At 40.4% G+C, this 22,056-nt stretch overlaps 2 protein-coding genes across 5 annotated transcripts in view; one reads left to right on the top strand and one right to left on the bottom strand.

Annotated features, from left to right (window-relative positions):
* Positions 1 to 1,263: 1,263 nt before the first annotated feature.
* On the bottom strand, positions 1,264 to 10,691 carry f13a1a.1 (coagulation factor XIII, A1 polypeptide a, tandem duplicate 1). Its single transcript, XM_076971146.1, has 15 exons — positions 10,641 to 10,691; positions 9,322 to 9,481; positions 7,780 to 7,965; positions 6,518 to 6,772; positions 6,306 to 6,424; positions 5,840 to 5,947; positions 5,529 to 5,706; positions 5,036 to 5,174; positions 4,702 to 4,805; positions 4,243 to 4,331; positions 3,817 to 3,970; positions 2,789 to 3,073; positions 2,404 to 2,564; positions 2,032 to 2,171; positions 1,264 to 1,763 (listed from the first exon to the last, which is right to left on the bottom strand). The coding sequence occupies exons 2-15, from the start codon at positions 9,452 to 9,454 to the stop codon at positions 1,616 to 1,618; spliced, it is 2,199 nt and encodes a 732-aa protein (XP_076827261.1). The 5' UTR covers positions 9,455 to 9,481; positions 10,641 to 10,691; the 3' UTR covers positions 1,264 to 1,615.
* An 8,782-nt stretch (positions 10,692 to 19,473) lies between these two features.
* rreb1a (ras responsive element binding protein 1a) overlaps positions 19,474 to 22,056 on the top strand; it is a 46,710-nt gene continuing 44,127 nt past the window's right edge. Inside the window, exons 1-3 of one of the 4 annotated variants that reach the window (XM_076971127.1) lie at positions 19,474 to 19,492; positions 20,461 to 20,708; positions 21,333 to 21,401. In XM_076971127.1, coding sequence (XP_076827242.1) covers positions 21,362 to 21,401 — 40 coding nt within the window. In that variant the 5' untranslated portion in view covers positions 19,474 to 19,492; positions 20,461 to 20,708; positions 21,333 to 21,361. Of the gene's footprint in view, positions 19,493 to 20,460; positions 20,709 to 21,332; positions 21,402 to 21,516; positions 21,860 to 22,056 lie in introns of those variants that run through there. The other 3 variants (XM_076971128.1, XM_076971129.1, XM_076971133.1) reach the window with 3 other exon arrangements.

Raw genomic sequence — 22,056 nt, 5'->3', positions numbered from 1 at the left:
GTGACAATGCTTTTATTAGAGAGGCTGTAGCTTCAAAATCCATGTGCTTATTGCTTTCGCCCTCTCGTGGTGAGCATTAGCAATAATAGTTTCAACACTCCGGTGTAGACGCGTTCAAAACAGTGGCGTAGGTTTCATTTAAGTTTTGGGAGGCACACACTGCTCACACAGCCAAACCCAGCTCTTAATAGTAACAATGTTATATATCAAACAAAATAAACAGAGGTGAGAGGAAGGGGGGAGGGGTTGATTATGCCTGTGATTAAAAATGACCTGTATTATCCCAGATTACTGCAAACAGAGATTTTGTGAGATTGAAAAATCATTTGTGTCAATAGTCGACTCACTGTAGCCAGGACAGCAGGTGAAAGGAATTGGGGCTTTGCTCTAATGAAGCACAGATTGTGTCAAACAAATATGGGTTGTTGTATAAGGGAACCCCATTTTAATAGGTTACGTCTGTGTTCTCTACCCACCAATTACTGCCTATGTGGGCTTCTATGGATGAGTCATTCAGGTGGGTGCATGAGAGAGAGAGAGAGAGAGAGAGAGAGAGAAGGAGAAGGAATGAGGGAGGGGGATTCCAGTAGTGGTAGACACGGCAGACCGGGCTCAGAGCTGTCGAAGGCCAGCCACGTCTCATTAATATGGAGGAATTGGACCAAATGAAAAAAAAGGCTCCTATTGCGTCAGTGAAGGAGTTCTCCCCACTGCTGCACTGGCAGGCAAACAGACGAGATGAGGGAGAGAATGGGGAATTACCCAGAGACAGAGAGATGGAAGGACAGAGAGAAATATAGAGTTGTTGTGTGTGTGTGTGTGTGTGTGTGTGTGTGTGTGTGTGTGTGTGTGTGTGTGTGTGTATGAGAAAGTGAGAGAAAAAGAAAGGTAGACAGACCATGTAAATGATAAATAGCAGTTGAAGGAGGAATATATTTGTACCCAAAATCCTTTTCATTCTGCTCGATGATCTGATTTTAGCCTCAAGATAAAAAGAGAAAAGCGGCCGCAAACCAGGGAAGGCCAGAATAGTCAGATGTCCCTGCAACTCCTGGTAATTAACCCAGAGTGAAGGAAACATTAAAGACCGTTTAAATAAGTGGAGGACCATTTTGCTCTTCTGTAGAATCATTAGCCTCAACTGTTGTGCTCTTTTCTGTTTTATTCCGTTTGTTCCTTATTTACCATGAGTTCTCGAACATTAGAGAAGGGGGTTTTGCAAAGTGTATGAACGTGTCCATTTGAACGAGTACACTCAAAAAATGCTTTAAGCATAAGATTTATTGTTAGTATGCAATAGAATCATACAAGACTAGTGAAGTAAAAACAAAGAAGTTATTGACTGCAAGATATTAATCACACAATATTAATGTATTAAATGTCATTTTATGTAAAGCTATCATCAACAACGTCCAGATATACTATAAGTTCTACAATGTTGATTCTGATGCGCTCACAATTCTGGAATTAAATTTCTTAGGTTAAAGTCTTAGGTTAAATGCATTAGGAAGACACATTATAATTTTGATTGACACCCACTCCTCTCTCTCACTCTCTTAAGGTCTTTTTTCATCTTTCTGTTTTCTGGGTCTCTTGTGCTTGCTGCTTGACCATGCTAATACTTAGATTTTATAAGGACGTCCATTTGTCCACAGACATCTCTCAGAGAAGCGCAGTCAAGACACGCCACCATCGTCTTCAACCCAGGCGTCTGAGGGGTGAACGATTCTGTCCATTTCACTGTAGACCCCTGAGGAATTTTGCTAAAAAACACGCACACACACCAATAGACAAATCACTGTATGTTTTTTGCAGCCCTCCACAATGTTTACCACACATCACTTCATTTGTAAACAAATGAATGCCATTGTCATAAGACATTAGAGTCACATGTGCCTCGTTGACTGTCCATACCATAACCAACTGTTTTCTGAACAGCACCCGATACATGACGGAATTTTCCCTTTGAGAGTGAGCTAACAGTAGTGGCTTTCCATAACCTATGTTCTTTGGAGCTCGTCTTTGTGTTACCTGTACTCTTTGTTTTTCGGAGGCCAGATGAGGTCCGATCCCTCCATGCGGAGGGTGACATCACTGAGATCGTAGCCAGCCGTGTTGGTGAATTTCACAGTCACATACATGTCTGTCCCAACTTCAGAGGCTCCGTTCATCTGACAGAGAAGGACAGCACAGAGAAGAGGTGTGCATTCTGGCTCGTCACAGGTGAGGATGTGACATTGAGTCTCATCCAAACCTGAACGATGTGCAGGATTTTGGATAATACCTCACAGCCGTCCCTCGTGGGAGGGATGTTTTGGTGACTGTCATTTTGCATCTGCTAGTCAAAACTAACAGGGCGTAACAATGGTCTGCGTAGAAGGTGGCAGGCGTCTGAATACATGCCTCAATAAAAAGTGGAGGGGAGTTGAGATGCACCACGGCCATGCTGGTGAGGGACATGCCCGTCTCGTTGATGAAACCGTACGCAACAAAGGAGAGGAACGGTTGACCAGTGAGGTAGTCCATGTACTCATCGGCAGTCACTGTGAGGACCTTCTGCGTGCCTGAATATCATGAAGAGACAGACCAGTGGTTGAAGCTTCAATCCCCAAATTGCCATGTTACTTGGTTTAGTTTTAATGCGTGAGTCAGCACCATGTCTTTGACAGAATAGCTTTTCTCCTATAGGGTTTAGAACTCACTGTCGCAAACATATTTATCAAATTAAATATATATTAAGAGAGAGAGAGAGAGATTTGCATTCTAAAACATTTTACGTCAGACTCACTTTGCTGAGCCTGCAGACTAATGTCTTGGGTGATGAACTTGAACTGTTGATTGGTTGCTCCAGTGTAGTAGTCCGTCTTGCCGGTGAGTCTGATGCTGATGGTCCTCGCCTGGTTGCTGAGGTTACTGACAGTGATGGTCAGTCTGATGTCACCAGCCTTGTTGATTTGTTTGGCCTGCATGTCAATCTCCATGTCGTTGGTAAGCATGGAGGCACGTTCTCTGTATTCTGAATGCACGCCATGGCCCTTGGCGTTATCCATGGCACGTTGTTCCTCGGCACTGCCTGTGGGTGGTTGAGTGAGAAGTTCTTGACAAATGCAGATCGATTACGCACAGTTAAATTATTGTTGTTGTAATTTCTAATCCCCCAAAAGACAAATAAGTAATTGGAGTGCATTTAATATAGAAGCAAAAGAAATGGCAAACTAGAACATTATAGTTTATTTCTGTTTCTATCTGTCTACCTGTTATAGTTACATTCCTGGTAGAACAGGCAGAATAAGGTGCTAACAGCACCAAGATCATGGGTTTGACCCCTAGGGAGTTTACACGTTGTCTAGGTGATACTTTTGTATGCCAGTCTGGATAAGTTTGCGTGCCAAATTGTGAAAATGTGATTAGCAATAGTAAAGCAAAGGCACTGGAAACTAACTGTATTCAGTGTTCTAGTTCAACGTTATCTTGGACGCTGACCTACAGTACTGGCTAGGATACATTCTATGAGTAGATGACAAAGCACTTCTGTATTCAGCTCTGGATAAGAGCATGTGCCAAAAATGTAAATGTAAAAGTAACAGGTATTTCCAAGTACCTTGACGCTTTCACACGTAAATGTTTCTTGTATCCAGCAGATGGGGCTGGTGAGCAATTGCGACTCATATTCAGGTACAGCCTCTAAGAAGCTATACAAACCAACTGCGTACAACTATTGGTTCCTGTCTGTAATATGTTTTTTTATTCAATGATGTTGAAAACTGGACTACTTTGGGACAATAATAATAAGTGATATAATTCTAGGTCCCTTACCGTGAGGATATTTGTAGGTATTTGTAACGTCTTCTGGGTAATTGGACCCGATCATTTTAGTTACAATCAACTGACCCACGTAGGTGGGGTCCACATTCACAACTTCTGTATGTCCATACTTGTCTCTTTTGTGGTAAACCACAACACTGCTAACCTGGCAGTAAGAAAATACATTATACACCTCTAATTTATACTGTTGACTAGTTTAAGATAAGATAAAATAAGACCATCCTTAAACTTTAAGTTTAGTGAATTTATCCGAGCGACTCCTTAGATTAATTTGTTTTGGAGTACAAAAATACACCCAAATAAGTCCGTTTATATCACAAACTACTTCAGGGAATCGCTTGTTTTTTAAAACACATAGAATTTATTTGACTTGTAAATTACTAAATAAAGACTAGAGAAAACTAATATGGTGTTCACCTCAGCAAACACAAAAGTTGGATCAAATGGATAGGACAGCTGTCCCTCTTTGATGGCTCTCACAGATACAGGACCACAGCGGTAATAACCTACACCAAACAAAGAGGAACTCATCAGTTACAGTACTGCTGTTAACATATAATGCAACTCTTATCCTTTGTGGTAGTGTTTGGTTTTTGATTATGCAGATTTTCCCCTCTTATGCTGAAGTATTTGTCATCCATTAAACATAGCATACTCTAGTGTTGTTGGAATGCTTTCTAAAGCACATTCATTCTTGCATCACATCCATGAAAATCCAATGTATTTGTTTTACTGAGGACCTGACTTTTTAACAAACTTTTCAAACATTCATGATAATTTTTATAGCAATTTAGATATTTTAGCATTTTTCCATTGGAAAGTTATCCTTCTTCAATATATGACTGAGCTCAGCCGCAACCAGGTGGGGGTACATACCTTCACTGGTCTCCTGGGGGGTGGAGTCCACCACCTGCCACCCAGACAAGGCTGGGGGTAAATCAGACCTCTTTATAAACACCTCATTCCAGCAGTGGAAGTTCCTGCAGAGAAACACTCTGGGACGCTATGCAAGAAGTGTCTACCTCAAGTAGTTTTAATAATAAATATACACTAGCGAGGTTTTGGGTAGGTTTTGATGGTGCCGTTGTGCATACCAAAATCACCACTAATTGATTGCCTGGCAAGGTTTGTCTGAATCCATTTTATCCTCAGTAATTTCTGGTTATTTTTGCAGTTATGATAACATTGCCTTCTCATTCCCTTATCTTACCAGATAGAGTCCGTGGTGTGGTCCGAGTCCATCTGCCCATCCTCGTCCATTACGATGTTGGTCTCTATGCTTCCCATGCTGTCGTGCGCAGAGCAGTAGTTTGTGATCACCCGGGCGGGCAGCCCCAGACAGCGAAGGACTGTGGTGAAATGTAAGCAGTGGCAATTCCAACCGCAGTAGGGGCAACACTCTGGGTGTCTGTGTTTGCTGTTAACTAGACCTCACTAACATTTGCACATACACTTTGAACATCTAGAGATCTACCACTCTGCTTTCTTACTACTGCAGCTGCAGCCAACATTTTGAGCATCTCAAGATCTAAAATCTAAAAGCTGTATTTTTTATCTCTAAGAAAAAACCAAAACCAAAACCGTTCAAGCTGGACATCTGAATCATGTTCAGTGCTGTATGCCTTTATGCTTGGCCACATCAAATGCATCACAATGAACACTAATGGCCATACAACATATAGTCACTCTCTGACACTACTCACAAGTGTTGAACACACCAGCGTACACCCAACACTGGGCATACTTGACGGGCACACCTCCTTTTGAGGCATAGCTCAGGAGGATTTCTGCACTTCCTGTCCAGGCAGTGGGTGCAGTGCCAAAGTTGTAAGAGTCACTCCAGTTGCCCACCAGGACCCCGTTGTCATCTTGTGAGTTGATCTGAGAAAGTAGAGACAAATCAAACACATGATCAATAAACATATAATTACCATTGTGTGTGGGTCTATGAGAGAGAGAGAGAGAGAGAGAGAGAGAGAGAGAGAGAGAGAGAAACTCAGAATATAAGTCATACCATAGCTGAGGCTTTCCGAGTCAGTTTTATCACATCTCCTCTATACTCGATTGGGGTTTTTCCAAAATCAAGGATGAAGAGGCAAGCGTCCAGAACCCCTCGCTGAAACTACAGATAAAACCACAGGAGAGGAAGGGAGGAGTATGCTGAATATGTTTAGAGTAGTGATTTCAAAATCCAGCCCTTTTCTTTTTTCTTCTCCAAAACACCCGTTTAACCTCCTGAAAGGCTTGTTAATATGTTTATGAGTAAGTTAAAGCAGCAAGAAAACTACACTGTGTAGATGAGGGACCTGAACGTGTACTTCCAGATGAATGTTTCTCACTAGGGTTCTCGAACCTCAGTCCACATACACCGTAGCACTGTTCCTTTAAGCAGATTACCAACCCCAGCACATCTCGCTCAGCTTAAGGTGTGTTACCTTAGCAATGCTCTTGAGTGCAAGCACGCTAGTCTAATTTCTTGCCTGGCCGTAGTTCCATGGTCGACTCTCCCTGGAGTCAGCTGTCCCATTGTAGATGATTCCCACACTGTTCAGCACATACTCTCTCCGCCCGTCCTCATTGGCCATGTAAGCCATATCAGCTGTGAAGTGGCAACAAGCACAGTTATCTGGATATTTAGGACTTTAGGGAAGTACTGAATTAAACCACAAAATGCAAAGATGGTTGTTCTTACAGGGGTTCCATGCGTTGAACAGGATGTAGATGTCTGTACTGGCATTCCTTTCTGTGCGAGTTTTCCCCTGGCTGGTTAGAATTGACACATAGGTGCTGAAGAGACCTACAATGCAGTCTGCATCAGGGGTGATGCCCACCTTGGTCTCAGAACCCTGGTTGTCCAGTATACGGCCTTTCCACTTACTGCTGTTGTAATTGTTACTACCAAGCGTGACAGTAATTAAGGAATTTTCAACACTACTGGGGCGGTCACCTATAGACATAAACACAGACACTTTCAAAGTCCTATAGTCCAACAGTAAAAATGTATTTTCTAACTGTAAGTTTGTTTAAAAACACAAATTCATTTACATAGAAAATAATACTTAATAATGATACCCTTTTACCACTGAAAATAAATAGCAAATGTAAATTCTTTGGCATACTTTGTGCTTTTTAAAATCCAAGTTTCTATGTTCACAACAGGAGAAGGGAAACAACAACCTAGCCTTTAAACTACTTCATTAAAAGAAGACAACAAAGACAGAGTTCACTAAAATGTGTCACAGTAATGTCATGCCATGGTCATTTTTTATACCTGCACTACAGTGACCTAAATTTTCTGTGGCATTTAAACAAATTAAACCATGTAATAGTATAGAAAGCTATAAGCTAGCACAGGATAATGTTGGCATAGAATATCCTAGACACTCTGGAGACACTGGCAAAGCTAGTGAGACAGCACACAGTCAGAGACCACAGAGACCTCACACCTTCACACAAACATCACCACAGCTAACGGCTTGATGTATTGCTAACTCTCCACATATGATTGATATGCATATTCAGTGGGATCATTTGATGGCCACACTAGAGGATGAGCAGACACTACCAGTGGCCTGTGTGCCTCTGTCTCACAGATGATGGTATTCAGCCATCAGTAGTGCTTCTCTGTGTTTCGCCTACTGCCAGTACTAAAGTGCTAAAGCACTGGTCCCCACCTCCCACTTCCCTTTAGCAAGTATGGATTTTGTATCTGCACTTACAGGGAATAATAATTCAAGGGAATAATACATTTTCATAGAAATTGTAAATTATTCCTGTATATTTCTCATTACATTAAATTAGCATAGATTAGATTAGAATTGTCCACAGGCTAATGTTTCAGAATGACAATTATCAAAACACTATTTATTATAAAAAAACTACACTCAACTGTAATCAGGCAAACTCTTCAAACTGTTTTAAATATCAAATACAGATAAGAAAGGAGTGGCTCACCAATCAGGAACTCAAGATTGACCCCGTCATATTGTGGGTTAAACATCCGGTTGAAGCCAATGCCCAGGATGAACTCCTGCCCCCTGCGCACTATCAGGTTGCTGCAGTCATACATGTCGGTGTGATGAGCCATTTTGTTTGTCTGCTTATACATGTTGATATTATACACACTGAGGACAGACGAGTCTGGAACAAACACAATTCTCAAATTACATGTCAATGGTACACAAACACACAGGTCATGAGTACACAAATACCTTCACACAAGAAAGAATATGTATTTTATATATATGAATAATTCATATTTGTTAGTTAGCACTTTTGACCCATCTTCGTCCTGCATGGAGTTAACACTTGAAGAGCACATGTGCAGTATGACACCAGAAACCTGTGCAGAATGACATCATGTTCGCCCGTTGGCTGCTGAAGGAAGCAAAGATACTACAATCCAGCAGCCCATGGATGTAAAGGTCATTTATTATGTTTTACTTTTAAAGTGACCTTCAGCAACATTAAGCTCTGCTCTGTTTCATGCCCATACTAGGAACCATGCTGTTCTTTCCTGTGCTGATGTGCTTGATATAGCTCAATGGGGAACTCTCAGGCCTTAATCAGGTCATTAATAAAAATGCATTGTTTAATTATCCAGGTCTTTGCGAATAGAATAAAGTGTGTTAGAACAGGAAAGGCATGAAATGTCTCAGGCCAGTGAAGTCTTGGGACTGGGCTCAAAACCTCACTGCTGCTATGTCATACAGACAAATCCTTCTGTCTGTGTTCCCAAGGTCTACTGATGAGGCACAAATGCAGGGCTTGTGTTTACTGAGACTGCCCTCAGCAGAAACTCAGACAAGCATCTGTGCAAAATGCCCCATGATTTCCCAATGGAACTCCAAAGGGTTTGAGAGTCAGTAGGGTCCAGCCAGGGCAAAAGGAACTGATGGAGGCTTCTGATCCTTCGATCGCTCTTAGCGTAAGGCTTTTCAAAGTTTATCAGGATGTGCTACAAAACAAATGTTTACATTTAAAAAATCGTGCTGAGTAAGAATTTATTCATTTCGATCTCTGCGGCAATGACCGCTCAGGGATCATTAAAGAATGAGAGAGGATGTCAGAGCATTGTGAGGCGCAGAGCAAGGCCCCTATTGTCTGGGGCTGAGAGCACATGTGACTGTACCTGATCATTGTTTATGTCCAACTCTGTAGCATCACTCCTACACTGACTTCTACAGTCCACCGAGTTTGCTTTAATACATTTTAGATTATTGTTCTGTGTGTACAGCACAACAATCCATCGATAAACTGCTGATTGCTGGATGTCCAGTAGCACAAAAAGTGCATGTAGTGCATTTTAGTGGGTGCAAGTACTGAGGTGTTATAGCACAGTCTGTGAGTTAAAGTAATTTGTCACCCAAGGACTGTTTCTTTCTGTAGCTCTCTCTCTCTCTCTGTAGCTCTCTCTCTCTCTCTCTCTCTCTCTCTCTCTCTCTCTCTCTCTCTGACACACACACACACACACACACACACACTGACACTTCATACCACTAGGTGGACGGCCCCTGGGGACGGCTGTTGCAGCTTCAAACACAGCTGGGATGCTGTTGTGTGAATTTGAGCAGGACACAGGGCCATTCCTCCGGCCTACATGTCTTTCACATAGATCCGTCTTCTCCATGCTGGATGCACACAGGCCGTCTGTACTCTGAAAAACATTACAATGATATTAGTGAAGTAATAATACTAATACTATGACTATGGCTACTGCTACCTGTAGAAGCCATTTCTTTGATCATTTATATAGTTTTTTATAGTATTCAGGTGTCGCATGAATGTGCTCCCCCTACAGGTCAAAGGTTTTTAAATAGGAGAAAAATGGTCAAATGTTGTCACTGATTGATAGCATGCATCATTTCACCTTGTGGTTGTAGTTTTTATTTACTCTACTTATGATAGCTTTGTAATCACATTTATTTACCTGATGTTATTTATTCAGCATCATTTATCAGATGACAAATGTAATGCAAGACTTCCATAAAATTGGTCTTGTTTATTGAGTATCAATTCCATTGGATCTCATGTATGCAGCAAACAAGTGTCAAGGTCACAACTTAGATCAAAACTTAGATGAATGTTCATAAAAATATTACCATTACTATTAATAATAACAAAACTACTACTACGTATAATAATAATGATGATAATATTAATAATAATGTTTTTAATATTGTTGTTTATACACACTGAAATATAAAAATAGCAATAACAGCAATAGGTCAAACAAAACTGAATGGAGATCAAAGCTCATGATCAAATCAGAATTTCAGAGTTATGATGTCTAAAGACTGAAAGCTCCATACACAAGACACATGGATTCAGAACTGTCAGAAAGGCCTGCATGATCATGTGACACTTCAGATGTTAAATATCTCATTGTCATGGACCTTTCCATAAGCAATGAAGACAGCAATGTAAAACCAAACTTCTCCAAACTTAAAGCTTGGAAATGTACATATTCTAATCTCTAATTCCAGAGGTGGTATTACCTTTACTTAAATATGGATATTTATTTATTTATTTATTCTTTAATTTATTTATTTTTGAATATTCTCATCACTGCATTTCTATGCCAAAATAGCAGCACATAGCAATAGCAGAATATAACTCTTTCTTCTGACTTGGATGTGTAAGACATGGTCATACATGTTTAAAAACTAAAAGGATGTGGTACACAGCTACAGCAGTAGCTTAGTATTCAGGCTTTTCTTAATGAGGAGCAATTACTGAAACTTGAATATGTAAACCTTTAAGACTGATGTCAGAAACCCCACTTCCACCAAGTTCAATAAGTGTAAGTCACTTACCTTTTCTTCAAGGCTGATAAGGGTCTGTTAAAGGTGCTGTGGGCAGCTATACCCAAATCCAGCAGACTGCCCAGTTATATAGAATATTAACAGACTCCTCCCCCCGCAGAATACACATTCTGAGGAAAACTCAGAGGAAGGAGGATTGTAAGGTCAGGGCACTCTGACCTTTTCCTGAGAACTTGCTGATTTTTATAAATGTCAATGTCAGTATAGCTAAACACAATAAATAAACTTCTGTAAATTGCACCTGAACATTTAACTCAACATATTGCTGTGGCTTTGAGCCAGTGTATCACAGCAGCTCAGGAGGGCACCACCTCTGGCCACCAGAGGCCAGACTCATTAAGGTACTGAGCACCCCCCACCATTGTCTGTCATCCCATATATATCACCTGTTCCTAGTGAAGTCATTAGCTGTAGTGTAGCAACCACAATAGTTGCAAGGTCTTACTGCTACTTGTAGTCTGCCTTTCTGAGTGTGTATTTTGTCTACGTTCATTTGCTTAGCTTTGACCCCTGCTAATAACCATGAGTTTGGTTTGTCCCTTTTGCTTTGATGGCCTACCTCCCTGTTGACTTCTTATGTTTGAGACCTACACCTGTTTCTGGGAAAATTGTGGGTTGTGTGTGAAGGAAAGAGGCTGATCATATGCAAGCCTACCAGAAGGTTGTTAAATATCATGGAGCCTAAATCAAAAGTCTTAGTAAAACTTACCTTTACATCATGTATTTGCAGTTTACCCCACTATTGTTATTATTTGTACCTTTGTGATTATTGTCTCAGTTTTTTATTTGTCTATTCTATTATGTTATGTTCTATTCTATTAAATAGTCTTTTTCCTCATATGAAGCACTTTATGCTGAGAAAAAGAGTAAGAAAGATAAATGGAAAGTGTCTATTGAAAAGTAAAGACATTCTCAAACAAACGCTGAGCTTCAAGACTGTGTAAGGTACTGGGCTTCAGGACTAAAAAGACGCTACTCCTCAGGACTGAATAAGATGCTACTCCTCAGGACTGTAGACGCTACTCCTCAGGACTGTAGAAGCTACTCCTCAGGACTGTAGACGCTACTCCTCAGGACTGTAGAAGCTACTCCTCAGGACTGTAGACGCTACTCCTCAGGACTGTAGATGCTACTCCTCAGGACTGTAGACGCTACTCCTCAGGACTGTAGACGTCACTCCTCAGGACTGTAGACGCTACTCCTCAGGACTGTAGACGTCAATCCTCAGGACTGTAGACGCTACTCCTCAGGACTGTAGACGTCACTCCTCAGGACTGTAGACGCTACTCCTCAGGACTGTAGACGTCACTCCTCAGGACTGTAGACGCTACTCCTCAGGACTGTAGACGTCACTCCTCAGGACTGTAGACGCTACTCCTCAGGACTGTAGACGCTACTCCTCAGGACTGTAGACGTCACTCCTCAGGACTGTAGACGCTACTCCTCAGGACTGTAGACGCTACTCCTCAGGACTGTATGAGGCTGCTGCTAAAGGCCCATGACTGTTGTTGCTCTTGCTGGTATTACAATAGTAAAATGATTAATTTTAAAATAAATTTTAGTTTTATTTATGAAGCCATCAGTTCCCTTTTCAGTGAGTAGTAGAACGTTTGACATTTCATCTCTTTCTCTTTATCTACCTCTCTATCTTTCTTTTCTCTCACCTATTTTTTGTCATCAAACAGTTCACCAGGTCACTGTAACATCTGTTATCAGAACATGAAGATCAGTAAAATAACTGTGACTGCTTATAAGAAACAAAACAACATCATGCTGCTGACTGAAGGGTCAGGAATAATATACTAAATGAATCCTGGTTTATGGAAGACAATATTTCATCTTTATATTCATGCTCAGATATGCCATTACTGGCATATTTGCATATGGTGTGTGGAAACACCATCTATAAAAAGATTCACATATGGATTATCCAGTATATTGCATCATACACTCCCTAGTTCTGTTTAATTTCTCGGAAGTATTGAATTTAATATTGAATTGACATTTCAAACGGACAGAATTTAATTGAATCATAATTGTAATGTGTGCCAAATGCACAAATAGCATTTAGATGGCAAACTTGATCATTTAGAATGATCTATTAAGAAAGAGTTGCTATGTTTTGACATTGATGTGACCATGTCTTCACAGTTCAAAGTAGGTGCCAGTCTGTCTGATGTACAGTCTACTGGAAAATCCTAAACATCAATAATGAATAAGGTCAGTATGTGTATGAGTATGTGCGTGCCTACATGTGTTCCTATACACATGCTTTATACACATGAATTTAATTATTTACCTTTGACAGAATGTAAGGAAGATGATATTGATGATATTAACAAAAATCGATACCATGAGCAGTGTGTACAGATCAACTCAAAGAAAATGTATGCACATTTTGGTGGTCACAGTTCTGTGGTCATGATTACAGCAAAGCAGCTTCATGAACACTAATAGTTCCGAGAAATATCTATTTTAGAGCATGGGAAACAACCCAAGATGCAGCTGTGTGTCTGTGCTCGTGGTTTCATATTTGGGCCACCAGAGGGAATACTGCATGTTATTAGCACCTTTTAATTGGTGCTTAATTTGTGCATTCAAACATATTTCATGGGAACAGTTATTTTACAGTACACTAGGTACAGAGCGCAGTGGTAAGATTGCTCACAGGCACAATGAAAAAGGATTATATTACTCTGATTTAAGCTTTCCTCCATTGGCTGCCTGTTCATTATGAGATTCAGTTCATGGTTCTTTTATGTTTTGAGGCCCTAAATGCTGCTGGTCCTTCTTACGTTACACAGTTACTCCATCCTTACTCCTCTTCCTGGTCTATGGGCTCTACTAACCAGCTGCTCATAGCTGTTCCATGGGGTTTGGCTGAAACTGAATGGAAACAGTTGCAGCTCTTCAGTTATGGAATATCCTACAAAACCAGAAAACCTATTTTTACGGGTTGGCTTGCAGAACCCTCCAGTTTTAGATGTTCATTTATTTGCAGTATACAGAATGTGGTGCTTGATGGTGGTGGTGTGGTGGTAGAGTTTATGGATATAAGCTGCTTTGGTTTCAAATGTGATTTTTAATAATAACGTATTGTATGTGATTTATGCTTTATAAAGAGCACTCTGTATCTCTTTGTAAAGTCAGTAAGTTACATAGTAGTTATATTTTAGGATGTAATTGCTAATTCAGTATTCATTCACCAGAGGCTTTTCAATGAGTCTAGCGGTCGGTGTCTGGAAGAACAATGCTGAAGTTGCTGAAGGATGATTGTCATTTAGCTGAAATATGTTTCTAAATGCATAACGTATCCTAGTGTCCAACAGCACCACCTTGTGGTCTGTTTGTCAGCATTCTATGGCTATAAGACAAGTTGCAACACTAGTTGCTTGTTCAGAATTTTACTAATATAAATTAAGGGATAAATTAAAAGGGTTGAGGTTATGAAGTGTTCGTTGAGAGTATGTTACTCTATTTTAGAGTGCTACCGTCATTTAGTGCTACTGACGACCTGGTGCAATGCTACATCTTAACTAGAGTAAAGGGACTGTTGCAGTGAGAAATAGAACAGACTGAAGCAGTTTCACGCTATGTTTGTGGTTACCCGGATGGATTAAGGGAAGGCTTAGAGAAAGCTTATGGTAGTGCTAAGTGATCAGTATGAAGGACCACTCAGATGGTGTGCAAGAAACACCTGAAACTGAAAACTAATTTTGTTAAATTACTCCTTATAAACTTATGTCAGGCTAATAAACACATACATAAAAATGTCATTGATTCAGACAGAGATATGGATGCGTCTCATTACCTGTGGCATCATGGAATTGCATTTGTAAAACATATATGTGGACCCACTCCATGTTGCTGTCATCATAATCATCATCATCATCATCATTTTTCAGCTATTGTTGATCATTCTGACTTAACTTATTTTAAATTATATTGCACAATTTTGGATGTCCAGTGTTGTGCTATTTTAAAGAAATCCTGTATACTCCCTTACAAGGAGCAAAAAAGCGTTCATAGTGACGGGTCATTGTGACCGGTCAGTGAACCATTTAGTGTGTAGAAGGAAGTGAAATATGCCCATGCATCACAGAAGTTGACCCAGAATGGGAAGTTTTGTGTTCTTGTTCAGTTTGTACCATTTCCAGTTCCCAGTTAACAGAAGTCTAGGAGAACCTGGCACTGAAACATCTACAAAGGGCTTAATAATAATATTAATATTAAAGTGTTTTGTGGCGTGGCAGTGGTCCGGGGCTTGGCACTCCTGCACTCAGGGGTCTCGCAGGGCTGTGCTGGCCCACCCACACTGTGTGCTCCTCAGACAACCTCAAGATGACATACCAGAGCTGTGGTAAGATGTGATGTATACATATGGAGCTGTATGTTAAGAGTATGTTTTTAAAAAGCTCCTTAGGAATTATCTGATTTATTGATAGTTCAAAAAAACGTGCCTTCAAAAAGTGGAAACAGGAGGAATTTTTCAAATTCATTCCTTGATCCAAATTTGAAATATTTACAAGTTGTATTTTTTAGGTTAACACATTTCCACAACAGACAACAGTGGACTTTTCGTACCTCCTAAAAATGTACAATTGGTTTCAGTAGACAGTATATGTATACCATCATGTATACCAAGTATACCAGTATATGTATACCATCATGTATACCAAGTATACCAGTATATGTATACCATCATGTATACCAAGTATACCAGTATATGTATACCATCATGTACACCAAGTATACCAGTATATGTATACCATCATGTATACCAAGTATACCAGTATATGTATACCATCATGTATACCAAGTATACCAGTATATGTATACCATCATAAAGCATCTTCACTACTCACACTGGAGAAGCTGTCTCACATGTAAGTGTACACTACTTTAGGCACTTTTCATACACCACAATATTAGTATTTTAGTAAAATTATGTCTTTAAAATCCCTGTCATGCTTTATACACATGGGCTTGGCCAGAACCACAATATCTTATCATGGCTCATATCCAAGAAAGACCATAGTGCAGACGTTTTATTAAAGAACCTCACATTCAATGAAAGAGTTTATGACCGATATGTTGCTCCATTTCTCTGGTAGCTGTGTGTTCAAAATAAACCCTCAAACTAAATGTAATAAAGAACTGTTTAAATCATTGTATCACTGTGGTCACTGATGGTGACTACCTACATTACCTGAATAGGTTTATACAAATCTGCGTGCCCCTTTAAAGAGCACAGAATGACAATATTCCCACACTTGAATCAGCTGTAAGTGGTACAGGACTGTTACCACTATTACCAGTGAAGTTTTGAAATTCACGTCTCATGTGTATGTCATTGTTTTGATTTTGTTTTAGCAGACCCTCTCCAAGATATAGGTCTCACGCTTAGACCTTGTACTTACATATGGACAAAGGCAACTGTACTGACAGTGTCCCTTTTCCTGAATTAGTTCCTTTACCTATAATTCAGACATTCTTTATGAAGAAGCATGGGGAAAGAGAAACAATGTGGTTCTGGTGGCCACGTGGACTTCACAGAGCGGTCCATTGATGAGCTTTACACATCGGTGGACCTCCATAGACCATCATGACAAGACCCTCTGCTTGTCAGCTTTTCCTTCTTTTACTTTCTGTGGCAGCAAGAAAGGGGGTAGGTGACAACAACAATAATATTCATTTATACACCAAGGTTTGTTTAAATGAAGGTTTGTTTACATATTTTATTTATTTATGGATCCTCTGTTACTGGCACAGCAATTATTATAATTCTGGGCCCATGCCATTAACACTGATGTACAGTCTACAGTCCAAAACAAATTCTTATAATGCCCAATAGAATCTGTGACATTTTCAGAAATAATCAAGTTTCCAAACGCATGTGCCAAAAGTGAAGATCCCAGTAAAGGTCTGTTTTATTTTTTTGTTTGTTTATTGTAAACTATGTCAAATTAATTTGCACAGCACACTGTAATTTGTTCTTGAGAGTCTTGTGCCCCCATCACCTCCCCCACATACTACAATTAAATATTTAAAGCAATAAACCAGAATGGCTTCCATATTCTACATGTGAATGCTATCCTGGACCTTCACAGATAATGCAGGTAATGTATAATACAGTGATGTATTTCAGAATGTATTATTGATTGAATTTCAATTAATAACTTATCGTCATTTCTAGCATTTCTAGTTATATTTTGACTGTAATTCAATTCAGAATTAAAAGAAGATTGTATAACAAATTCAGAGCAATGAACATTGTTTTCAATTCTACTTGATAAAGTTTTGTACTAATACTGTATGAAATGTCTGTTATGTTAAATAACCTCAAAAGACACATTTTTTAAAGTTTACGTTTGTTCAAGTATCATACAAGTTTGTAAAAGTATACATTAGTTATACGATGTTTATCGTTTCCACCAGATGGCGCCATTATCCATTGGTCATTTTTCATCCATGTGCTCGCCGACATATACACACACATCCCACCCATCAGTCACAGACAAAAATTATAATAAAGTGCAATTTATTTTAATCGTCTTTTCCAGCATTTGTCAAACTTTGCTTTCAAATTCGGCTAACCACCACCCTACAGTGAAACTTGCAAAATGCTGTACAACCTGCAATAGACTTGGTTTTGAACGGAGTCCATCGCGGAGTCCATCTTTCTGGAATTACAGGACCAAATGATTCCATCAATGCCATTTTTATGGGCCTACCGTGGTATTTCAGTATAATAGTTATGGAGCCTGCCAATTTCACTGGGTGAATATGTGATGCTGTTTCTTCTTCCCTTTTTTGGTAGAGCTTTCTAGATGATGGACAGCAGCACATATGCACAAAACCACACACGTTGTCATTTATTTGTATCTGATGAGAATGCCAGTTATACTCAGCAACAGGCATACACATTACCACACACGCACACAGTTTATTAGCTGTAACTTTACAGCTAATAACATACTCTGTGGACGTTTTGTGAATTTAAATATGTTTTATCAACCTTGGATTTTCACATATGTGGTCAAATAATTACAAATTCCATTTTGTACTATACAAGATAAAGTATTCACAGATAAGAAGGACAAACCGATGGCTAGATACTGTTAAGACAGATTGGGGACAGTAAGTTTTCAATTTCTGTATAAGCGAGACTGGGAGAAAGAGGAATGTCTTGCTGGTAAAGTGTTTAGACCAAATCCTTTCATTACAATGAGACTACCTCCTCTGTCCACCAGTGTAATCTAATGGGATAATAAAGTCCCCTACGGAAGTTGTGAAGCTGAAAGAAACATTCGGCATTGTGTTGTATTAATGTTACAATAGACATCTGGCTACTTACCTTTATGCATTTTTTTAATGCTTTTTAATACCTTAACTTGATTTTAAAATGTAGTAGGTAGCCTACAATACCTAACGTAGCCTACATAAAAACTGAGTACTACAAACTAAAAGACATAAATCAGACAGGAAGTGAATTAAGTCATTTCTTTTTATTTTACAAAAGGTTTCTCTGACAATAATTTGTACTTTCTGACGCTCTCTGGGTTTCTGGGGTTACAAAACAAGGGGGGAAGCCTCGCCAACAGGTGTGTCCTGCATTCACTACCTCTGTAGACGACAGGCTATATGAAGTTTGTCCAGTTCAAGTTGGCCATTAATGGATAATTGAGCTATACTTGAGTTGTATTTTATGTTTGTGGATCTTACAAACATCCTCGGAGTACTGTGAACAGGAAACTGTCGCCAAGAACCCCGCGCAAAAGTCTCGTCGAGCCAAGCGAGACATTCTTAACCGCGTTATAATGACAAGACAGCTTGAAGAATCCAAACGTGTGTGTGTGTGTGTGTGTGTGTGTGTGTGTGTGTGTGTGTGCGTGCGTGCGTGTGTGTGTGTGTGTGTGTGTGTGTATGCGCGCGTGTGTGTGTGTGTGTGTGTGCGCGCGCTCGTGTGTGTGCGTGCGTGTGTGTATGCGCGCGCGTGTGTGTGCGTGCGTGCGTATATGCGCGCGTGTGTGTGTGCGCGCGCGTGTGTGTGTGCGTGTGTGTGCTTTGCTGCGATCACCGTGGCCAGTTCGACTGTACGCAGTAACTAAGGACCACTAAAACCTTCGCGGAGTTGCTCCGGGCTGCAACACGAAGGCTGCAAGGCAAACAAATCATCCGTCACCAATGGAAACCGGTTTCGTTCACCACTCCCTCTCTCCTCTTATCTCTGCAAGGACCTCCGAACTCACGTGGTGCTCACCAACAACCACACCAGCCTGCCTCGCTCAAACTTTACTAAACTACACATTTCACTTCACAATAACTTGTAGTGCTGCTTCCTTCTTATAAATAACAGGAAACATTTACAGTGGCACAGAACACTGAAAATAAATAAATAAAATACTTGTTTCTGTGGCCTTACTTGTCGTCGTAAACAACTGCACACGATAAGCTATTTGCATCTATCTGAAACCAAGAATGTATTTTATTACAACTTTAATGTGGTCTCAGCTGGGCTCGGACGGCGTGGTGAGCGTCCCGCCGCATCATGGCGCTTTTACCAGCACCACTCCGCACAGAGAAGCTACAGGTCCGGGCCATATGTTGCGATGGGGGGACCTGAGGTGGAGGTTTGCTCTAGAGTTGGATGCTATAAAGTTGGTGCCCTGAAGGTGCTGCGAGCCTCTTTCAGCCTCTTTCAGCCTCGTCCGTGGAGGATAAAGGAAACCTTTTTGTTGCTGCGAAGGGTTGTTCCTTAGCAACCGGGTTGCATTTAGGAGCCCTGGTAACGGTCAATAAATAACATCACTCTCAAGTTTCCCCCACGTTTGGACATTCAGGTTTCATCACATCTTCTCTTGCTTTAAATTGACTTATTTGAGACGTAGCACGCAGTAGTTAAGAATTATCGATTTATATGTTAATTTGTACCTTCTTACATCAGTATTAATGGTGCGGTTAAAACACTGCGAAGGTACACTGGACCAGTATTTTATGGTGTAAAAAGTAGGACTGGTAGGTTAAGCCAGACAGGGCGTATTGCGCATCCAAAATGCGGTATTTGATATAGTCATTGTGTTTTTAAAAGACTTGGACAGGGCTGTGGTTAAAACTGCACACATAATGTGCATAAATAAGTTACTAATTGACTCATAGACAAGACTAATCTTAACTATGACCTTAGAGTAAACCCCTTGAATCTTTCTTGAGCTAAAGTTAAAAACTTAAAAACGAGAGGTTCTTTTTGTCAATATGTCAGGTATTCAACAATGATGCAAATAACATCTTATATAATGTCCACATTTGTTTTGCTATAGGTTAGGCTGGTTGAAGTCCACCCCCTACAAAATAGGGGTGATACAAAGTGAATTTAACTACTCATGAATTTCGGTGTTGGAACACTTATTTAGTTTTGTTTGTAGTTTACAGCATCTCTGTTTACGCTTTGTTTGAGTTGTATAGCTGGACCCATTTGTGAAGTGACAAAATAATTCGATGAAAAATATATACTTATGTTAGATAAAACAGATTACATTTTAAGTCTACAGGGGTTGCCACAGTCCCTGAGTGTATTTATGAGTTTGCTCGCAGAAGTTTGAAAACTGCACATCCCTAGTACTGGATCAGGTCATTTCTATGAACAGAGTTAATGATGAGTCAGGGACATTAGGTTACTTAGGGCAGTGTACGAATTGACTAATTTATCTAAGAATTTAAGATATTCTTCTAACCAAATATTTACAAAACAAAATTGTTGACCATTTCCATGCATCGCCTCATATATATATTTCTTTTTTTTTACAAGCAGGCACATCAGATAAAAAGGCATCTTGTGAATCCAAGAAGAGATCCTGTTTGGTAGCGTAATGTCTGTGTGAGAGTCCCGCAGGCTCAGGCAGTGAGACTGGCCCGTACAGTAGTTATAGGGAGGAATGTTAGTCGCTGCTTTGTGTCTGATTGATGAGCTCCTGGACACGGGAGGAGTCTGTATCCTGCCTCGATGGCTAATGAACATTTGAGAATTCAGCCTCAGTCCGTCGCACTCGCTGCAATAAGGTGATTCAAGTCATAGATGTTTAAAATATTTGTAATTCTGAATATTTTATAAGTCAATCCAATGAGCAGCCCCATCGTATTTTATTTGTTTGTTTCAGAGCTCTGGATGCCACTGTGAAGTATTGTAACAAACTGTTGCTCGGTAGTTTCCACGCGAACTTTAATAGGCGTATCCCGCAGTTCTAATTTGACCAGGAACAAAAAAAAGTGTGAAAATGAAAATGTATGACGATGAGCCATATTGTAGGTCGGCTAGAAGACACGTGTAGTCAACTCTTTGTTAGAGAGACTTTTGTTCCTTTCTTTCTAAACGAGTGAGATGCTCGCCACGGTTGGAGCTCGGTGGCTCCAGCCTCAGTAACACGTCCCCTTGGAGACTGGGAGGGCGACACGTGATGCGCCCACTGGTCAGGGTTAGGAGAGAGGAGAGAGCTTTGGTCACGCACTGGGAGCAAAACCACATTAGTGTCTTCCTCTCCTCCCTCACACCACTCATCTTCCTCCTCTGGAGGGACTTGGAAGAGAGGGGAAGAAAATACAAAAGTTAACGAACTTTGCACATCTTTGCAGAAACGCCATTTTGATTCCTCTCCGGAACAACTTTGCTGCTTCTTTTTTTTTCAGCCCATCATCACCACTCACTCACCATCATCATGTCTCGGCGCAAGCAGCCCAACCCCAACAAAGTCAGACGTAAGTTACGCTGCTTATTACTTTCATGCATCGATTGTTGTATTGATTTTATTGATGTTTTGTGTACGTGAGTCGACGTTTGCTGTAATGGTGAAAAAAGTTTTATCTGACACAGAATTTGGTAGGAGAGTTTTCGTGACTCCCATTTGCTTCCTAGTTTCGCGGAGGACCTGATGCTCATGCACGAGCCAAACCTGTGGAATTTGCTCCTGAAGACCTTTAACTTCACCCCAACCACGTCCGACTACGACGTGTTTACTAATTACGGGTCACAATGTTGTATTTTGTGCTATCGTTGAACTTTTAGAGCACATGGGAGTTTATATGATGGGTAGCTGCTCCTTTGGGGGTTCAAAGTCTGCTAGCTAGCGGCGGCTAACCGTGTCGCGCGGAGCATCCGTATCTGTCCGCGTGCACTTTGATCGGAGCGGCCGCGTCGGTGCACGCGCGTCGCCTCGGTACGTTCTGACCTTGTCGACGATTAGACTCGGCAAAAACAAACGCTTTATTTAGTTTTGTAACTTTGTGCCACGGCGGGGTTTTTTGTTTTTTGTTTACAAAATCTTCACCGAAAATAAGATGTTTAAATTCAACGTCTTTCCTTTCTGTTGTAATAATGTTTGTGGTCTGGAAGACTGTTTGTAACGTTTGAGGG

The sequence above is a fragment of the Brachyhypopomus gauderio genome, chromosome 13 (assembly GCF_052324685.1).
Source record: "Brachyhypopomus gauderio isolate BG-103 chromosome 13, BGAUD_0.2, whole genome shotgun sequence".
NCBI classification, from domain to species: domain Eukaryota; kingdom Metazoa; phylum Chordata; class Actinopteri; order Gymnotiformes; family Hypopomidae; genus Brachyhypopomus; species Brachyhypopomus gauderio.
Note: the sequence above shows the minus strand (reverse complement) of the source record. Positions and strands in the feature narration are given on the sequence as shown.

Coding starts and splice junctions, on each gene's coding strand:
- f13a1a.1 (XM_076971146.1), bottom strand. CDS start 9,454: ATGGAGAAGACGGATCTATGTGAAAGACATGTAGGCCGGAGGAATGGC. Junction 6,773..7,779: donor CAATCTTGAGTTCCTGATTG/GTGAGCCACTCC, acceptor TTATGTCTATAG/GTGACCGCCCCAGTAGTGTT. Junction 3,074..3,816: donor TACCTACAAATATCCTCACG/GTAAGGGACCTA, acceptor AACCACCCACAG/GCAGTGCCGAGGAACAACGT.